General features: G+C 41.9%; 1 protein-coding gene across 1 annotated transcript in view; it reads right to left on the minus strand.

The window, feature by feature from the left end:
• Il13ra1 (interleukin 13 receptor subunit alpha 1) overlaps positions 1 to 7,908 on the minus strand; it is a 64,238-nt gene that overhangs the window by 13,444 nt on the left and 42,886 nt on the right. Inside the window, exons 9-10 of the mRNA XM_005368906.2 lie at positions 7,444 to 7,540; positions 3,980 to 4,064 (exon numbers count right to left, since the gene is read on the minus strand). Of these exons, the coding sequence (XP_005368963.1) occupies positions 3,980 to 4,064; positions 7,444 to 7,540 (182 nt within the window). The remainder of the gene's footprint in view (positions 1 to 3,979; positions 4,065 to 7,443; positions 7,541 to 7,908) is intronic.

Here is a 7,908-nt window from a genome sequence, read left to right on the forward strand (position 1 = left end):
TGCCCTTAATGTCTGTGCTGCAGGGGTTATACATAGAAAGAGATCGCCTGTGCCCATCTGTACTCATAGCATATTTTTGTTCTAGAAAATAAAATCAATTCTTAATTGTTGGTAACTCACTGTTTTCTAGTTTTCATATTAGAACAAAATAAGACATGGGTCAGTCTTGTGCCATTGTTTGGTTATTTCCTGAATGTTTATTTCCAAGAGAATGATTTTCATGATCAAAGATGTTTATTATATTGTTATCAAGAAAAGACATAGGTTAAATACCCCTGATCCAAAAAAAACCCCCAAGTTCTGAAATGAGCCAAAATCGGAGGCTGTTTGCACAGTGATAAGGTGCTTTAAAATTTCAGAATTTTGTCTGGGTGTGGTATTATATGCCTTTAATCCTAACACTAAGGAAATAGGGCAGATGGATCTATATGAGTTCAAGAGTAGCCTGGTCTACCTAGTGAGTTCCAGGCTAGTTAAGGCACATACTGAGACCCGACCCCGTCAAAAAAAAAAAAAAAGAGTTCTGAAGTTTGGATTTCCAATTTTCAGAACAAACAGTAAAATCTATGTAATATTCTAAAGTCTGAAAAAATACTTTTGTTCTCAAGCATTTTAGATAAGGGACACTCAACCTGTATTGAGGGCCACCACCACTGCATGGCAAGGCCACTTTCTTAGCTACTTGTTAAGAACTAGTTATTGTTTTTTTTTAGAACTGCATTAGGTAGGCAGTTTATACCTTGTCTTAGTTACTTTCCTATTGCTGCAAAGAGACACCATGACCAAGGCAACTTACAGAAGAAAGTTCCGAGGAGGCTTACAGTTCCAGAGGATTAGAGTCATTTCCCATCATGTGGGGGAGCACAGCAGCAGACAGGTAGGCAGGCATGGCACTAGAGCAGTAGCTAAGAGCTCATATCTCATCCACAAACATAAGGCAGAGAGTTAACAGAGCCTGGTGTGGGCTTAGAAAACCCAATACACCCTCCCAATAAGGCCATACCTCATAATCCTTCCCAAACAGTTCCACCCTCTGGAGGCTGACTACTTATACATTTGAGCCTATAGGGACCATTTTCATTCAAACTACCACATGGCTCATCAATGCTTGGTTGGCACACGCATTTGGCCTTTGCCCACAGACACTGGGCATTTGCATTGCGGCATTTTAGGTAGTCTCCATCCTGCTGAAAAGAGAAGCAAACTCAAATGCCTTTCCGTGGCTTGGCCTTGAGGCCAATGTGTGACAGCATGGTAGAACTGGAAATGGCAGAGCGCAGGTGAATGGGAGAATGCACACTCTGCTACTATTCCAAATGGAAAGACTGTAGGTAAGGCACACTGGACAAACGAAGGCATCTATGGTTGCAAAGCAGGCCTACTTTCAGTTTGACGGCAGGCATGGTCCTCCTTTCTCGAACGCAGCCCCCTAGGATGAGAATGCCATTCCTCATTCCCGATACTGTCTCACTGCATGCTAATCGTAATATGATCCCAAGTCCTTTGCTCTAAAATCTCACTCCCCACCAGATGTGTGACTATGGCCAAGTTCCTAGACCTCACTGAGTCTCTGTTTCCTCATCTGGAAAAAACTATACCAACAGCACCGTCTTAATTGCTTTCTTGCTGCTCTGATATACTCTGGACGTAAGCAACTTAATGGAGAAAGGGGTATTTCAGCACAAGGTACAGTCCATCAGAGCAGAGAAATCAAGGCAATCGGGACTTGCAGCAGCTGATCGCCTCGCACCTGCAAACAGAAAGCAGACTAACGCATGCTAACACTCGCTCGGCATGCTTTCTCTACTCAATACAGTCTAGGATCCACGGCCCAGGAAATGGTCTCACTCACAATTAACAGGAGCCTTCTCACAACAATTAATATAATCAAGGTTATGCCCACAGGCATGTCCAAAGGCCTATCTCCCAGGGGACCCTAGATTCCATCAGGTTGACAGAAATGACCATCCCAAGCACTTACACTATGGGGGAGAGGGGTCTTAAGACTCAATAAGGCAACACAGGCCAAGCACTCACTGCCCTCCCTGACATACCCTAGATGCTCAGCAACTGCTTCCAGCATCTATTGAAGTAGTTGCTGAAATGAAGAACAGCATGCTATACAGGTTGCTTTACCAGGACAGGAATAACCTCTGGCCTCTTTTTAGATATGCAGATTTATAGGATTCACTCCTGACTTGCTGCCAGAATTTTAGAGACAGGGCCCAGGAACCTGTACTGATCTTACCTAAGTTACGCAATATCTGTTGTAGACTGCTGGACCCACCTGCCCCGTGGTACCCTGGCATAGGCATTACCACCCTCTACAAAAGTGATCTGCTTTTAAAAATTAAAGTGCTCTACCAGAATCCTTCTCTGATAGCCTGTCAACCTCCCTCCTTCCTGTCCCTAGCTGAATCGCATCATTGCCAATATGAGCAATCTGTTATTAGGAGAGTCAACAACAAATGTATATTACTGTCAAAAGCACTACTCCCTGCTAACATGAATTAAACATGTCTAAAGTATGAGGTATGTTAACTAGTTTTTATTATTACTGTGCTCTGTATGAATTTAATCCACATGAGACAGGTGCTACTCCTACTACTACTTTAGAAATGGAAAACCAAGTTACAGAAAGGCTAAGCCAGCGACCTAAGGTCAAAAAGACAGTAAATGACACGGCGGATATCTGAGTCCAGACATGGTGACTCCACAAGTCAGGCTATTATCTAGTACACTTCAGTGTTTCTCTAAATGAACCGCCCTATGCCTGCTAGTACTAATTTAAGCTATCTACAGTGCTATTAATATTTATTTCATACATGTTCTTCATTATCTTATTACAGCGAAGGCATTTATCACAGAGATCTCGAACTCTTGTGCTCCAGCCACAGCATGAAAGGCTACAGGAGACCAACAGCTGGCTGGGTCTGGTCTCTTTCTATGTGCGTAGGGCCCATCTTTCTAGAGAAACTGGATGGACAACGTGCATCTTAACTGTTAATCCTATCTACATTTTCCTCATCAACATTTGAAAGGTATCTAAAAGTTCAAGGCCCCTCCATTAGCTTAATTTCCCAAAGGAGGCTCTTTCTGCTATGTGTTTAGACAAGATATCTCATTCCTCAGAAAGAGGATGGAGTCCAGTAACCCGAGACAGACAGGGTATTCTGAGAATTTCTTAGCTGGTATGCTTGGCCAGATATCCGACATTTTAAATCAACTCTTTCATCTTTTAGATCAAGTGTAGGCTAAAATAACCAATTTTGGCCCAGGGCAGGTGGTGAGACCATTTGCTGTGTAAACATGAGGATATGAGTTTAAAATATCAGCATCTATTTTTAAAAAATGGCTATGGCTGTTGAGACATGTAACCTCAGAGCTCTGGGGGAGGCAGGAACAGGGGGATCACCTACTGCCCACCCGCCTCACTTCAGGCTCAGTGGTGACCCATTTTGCAAAGTAATATAAGGCAGAGATTGACAGAGCAAGGCTACCCCCAACATCCTCCTTCTTTGGTCTCAACATGTGTAACCACCCCCACACATGCATGTAAACATACAATAACCAATCTGAAGAATTCTGATACATGCTACATTATGATATACCTTGAAAACATGATGCCAAATAAAACAAGCCAAAATCAATGAGGCAAATATTGCATGATCCCATATATATGAGATAACCTAGAATAGACAAATACACAGAGCAGAACATAGAGTAGTGGTTGCTGGGGGAACGGATATGAGAGCAAGAAGTTAGAGTTTGGTGAAGTACAGTTTCCACTGAGGATGATGAACAAGTCCTAGAAGTAGATACTGACGGTCGCTGTAAAACACGGAAAATGTGCTGGGTATTGAACTATATACTTAACATGATTGGAATAGTTAGTTTCATGTTATGTGTATCATGCCATAAGTTTTCCAGTCTCATACCCTACACATCCCATTTCAACCTCCATGGAGGTAGTGCTTACCAGGGTGTCATCATTCTGGTCTCCAAACATTTCTTTAAAAATCTTGCCAGGATCAGGAATTGGAGGAAATATAATGATCTTGAGCCTTTAAGAAAAGAGAGATTTGTTTGAATCAAACTTCCCAGTGCACAGGCGTCTCTTACATAAAGACAGCTCTATCAAAAATAGGCATACAAAAGCCACAGTGCACAAGTCACTTTTGGAAAGTCACCTTTAGTCATAACGGAATTGGGAAGGATAGGTTTAAATGGCTATGAGAAATCAGTGTCCCAAGACCACCAAATCTGCACAGAGGAAACAAGGCACCAACTTAAATTACTTACGTCATTTAAAAATAATGAGGGCCAGACATGATGACACACATCTTTAATCTCAGCACTCAAGAGGCAGAGGTAGGTGGATCTTTGTGAGTTCAAGGCCAGCCTGGTCTACATAGGGAATTCTAGGCCAGCTATGGCTACACTGTGAGGCTTGTCTCAAAAATAAAATAAAATAATGGGGCATAATTTTAGCAAATAAGAAGCTTGCTTTATAATTTTGATACACACACACACACACACACACACACACACACACACACACACACGTAGTAGTCTAATTAGTCTAATGGCACAGGCCTGTAATCTGAGTTACTCAGGATCTTGGGGGCAAGATGGTTGTAAATTCAAATCCTGGCTGAGCTATAGAGTAATTTTAAGGCCAGTCTAAAATAACTTAGAGCCTGTCTTAAAAAGTGAGAAGTGGGTTGGGGGATATGGCTTAGTGGTTATAGTGCTTGCCTATAGCATGTGCAAGAGCTTAGGGTCAATGCTGAGCACTGCCACACACACACACAAAAAATCCCTTGTTTTTTTTTTGCGGGTGTTTTGTTTGTTTGGTTCGTTGGTTTTTGTGTTTAAACAGCATATTATGTTGCTCAAGCTGTCCACAAACTTGTTATACAGTTAAGGATGGCCTTGAACTCCTTATTCTTTTGCCTTTACCTGCCAAGTGCTAGGATTACAGGCACACGCTGCTTCACACAGCCAAAAGTTGATCATTTCTCCTTTCTTCCTGCTGCTCTCCCATTGTTTTCAATCCTAGTGATGCACACGCCAGACAAGTCAGCGGCTGCCTAGCCACACCCTCAGCCCCCTCCTCTCTTTCTTGTGGGCCTGCCTCACCTCTCAGGGTGGGTCTCGAGGTGTACCCTCTGTCCTCCTGTGTCTTTATCTAATTGATTGCTTTAATCATTTGAAACCTGGTCCATGACATGACTCCCCAAATGTTATCTCTATCTTAGAGCTCTTCCTTAAACTCCAGGTCTAGGCATACAGTTGTCTACTGTATACATCTACTTGGATGCTTACTAGATATCTCTTACAATAGATTAAAAACTTAAATCCTTCCCTTTCTCTTAAAGGTAGCGCTCCTCATCATTTTTCCTATCTTGGAAAATGTCACTGACACTCAGCTGTTGAAGGTCAAACTCTGGAATATTCGATTTCCCTCACACCTCCACAAGTAATTAACCACCAGCAAGTCTTGTTAATATGGGCTTTCGGAATATACCTCAAATTTATCTAACCACTTCTTCCTCCTTATACAGACTGCTTTCAATAGGCATAGTGTTAAATGTCTTTAGCCCCAGCACTCAGAAGGCAGAGATAAATGGATCTCTGTGAGATGGAGGCCGACCTGATCCACATAAAGAATTCCAAGCCAGCCAAGGCGACATAGTGAGACCCTGTCTCAAAACAAAAACCAACCAAACAAACAAAATGACCAAAAATAAAGACTGCTCTTTTCATGCTTCCTTCCATCTGCTTCTATTCTTGTCCAAACGAACTCTTTAATAGAGGCATGATCCTATACTTAACAGAACACGCATGACCGCACAAATTCTCTGCTTAGGGTATTCCAAGATCTCTTCCATGGTTAGGATAAAAAGTCTCAGTTCCTTTTCATGCCATACTTGATCCTATCTGCCAGTTCTACAGCCTTATCTCCGGCCACTCTCCCTCACCCCATCTCTTCCAGGCAGACACCACAAGCTCATTTTAGCCCCTGAGCCTTGGTACTTGCTCTTTCCTTAGTCTGGAAAAATAGTTGAATAGCTCAATGCCTTTATTTTATGAGTCTCTAATCAATTACCATCTTCTCGGAGAGGGCTTCCCTGGCCCCCTTATGTGAAATGAGTCTTCTAGCATTGCCTTCCTCTACCTCCTGCCAACCTGAATTCCTGCTATGGATGTGTATTATCCCCTCTAAAAATATAGACAGAGCCTGTGTTCTATTCACGCCATAAGCCTGGCACTTTGAATGCTAGCTAGCATATAAATAGATATCTAACATATAATGTTAAAATAATGCTAAAGCATTGGTTTTGGGCCCAGATCAATACTTTCATTCCAATCTTGAGCATTTACTAGAAGAGCAGCAACTATCTCTACACTGCTAAAGAGAAATAAAGCATCCTTTCTCTTTTTTGACACATGGTCTCATGGAACTGAAGGTGGCACCATGCTCAGCAATAAAAGCATTCTTAAAGAATGAGTAGAATAGCCGGGGGGTGGTGGCGCACGCCTTTGATCCCAGCACTCAGGAGGCAGAGGCAGGCGGATCTCTGTGAGTTCGAGGCCACCCTGGTCTACAAGAGCTAGTTCCAGGACAGGAACCAAAAAGCTATGGAGAAACCCTGTCTCGAAAATCAAAAAAAAAAAAATGAGTAGTATATATTAGTGATAATCTGGCAGAGTTCTCTTTCCTGTGGCATCGAGTAGTGGCCTGCCTTTCATTACCACTAGATAAGTCATTTTATTAGCAATAGATTTCTTTTCTCATTTTCCTTTTCTGTTGGTGCTGGAAATTGAACCAGAGTCTCAAACATGCTAACTATGTGTCCTACCACCAAGCTCCACTCCCAGACCCAAATTCTTCTTTTTTTAAATTGTGCATGGAGTTTTGGAGGGAGCACACATGTGGGTGCCACTTTATATGTGCCACTTGTGATCTTTATATGTGCACAAGACAATGCTGTGGAAATGATTCTTTCCTTAAACACTGACATGGGTTCCAGGGATCAAACCTACATCACCAAGCTTATTCCGAAAGTGCCTTTACCCAGTGAGATGTCTTGTGAGCCCCCTTAATCCCCTATTTCTAAAAGCTCATTCCAAGAGTTGCCAACTAACTGTGGATAAAGCAGGTACTGAAAAGAGTCAATGAAAATAGCACAGGTGTCTTTAGCAATTCTAGACATGTACACAGAAAGCCATGCCAAAGCAGTGCTGTGGGAAACTCACTTGATGCTTCCTTTACCACAAAATGGGCATGATGATTTGCCCATCATTTCAGCATAAGTCATGTCTGATTGCAATTGTGCAAAAAGTTGCGGCCAACAATACACCATCATGAAGAGTAATAAGCACGTTATATTACACAGGCTATCTGGAACTGTAAAATCTGCCTGGGCAGTGGCTTACCTTTTCAGGTAAAGAAGAAGGACAATGATCGCACCTGCAACAATGACCGGAATGATGAGTAACATCGTTATGTAGAATGTGGAGTTCGACTCCTTGCCTACAGAATAGAAAGTTAAGCACAAAGACATGAGAACTACAAATTCTTTTTTGTAATGAGCCAGGCAACAATTCCATTTGCTAGTAAGATCACAGCTATTTCTTTCCTATGTCACAACCCATTTTTCCCAAATTCTTCAATTATCTTAATAGCTTAAAAAATTATCCTATTCTGGTGCCTGAGCTTTCAAGATGAGCAAGTACCTTAAGGACTGTTAGCAACCAGGGCATCTTAACTTGTTTTAGACAGTATTAAATAAAAGACTGCATATCTGACAATGACTGTCCTTTCTTTTTTCTTCCTTCCTTTCTTTTTCTTCTTTCTTTTCTTGTTTCTTCTTTCTTTTCTTTTCTTTTTTTTGGGGGGGG

Source organism: Microtus ochrogaster, unplaced genomic scaffold, assembly GCF_000317375.1.
Source record: "Microtus ochrogaster isolate Prairie Vole_2 unplaced genomic scaffold, MicOch1.0 UNK42, whole genome shotgun sequence".
Classification (NCBI taxonomy): Eukaryota; Metazoa; Chordata; class Mammalia; order Rodentia; family Cricetidae; genus Microtus; species Microtus ochrogaster.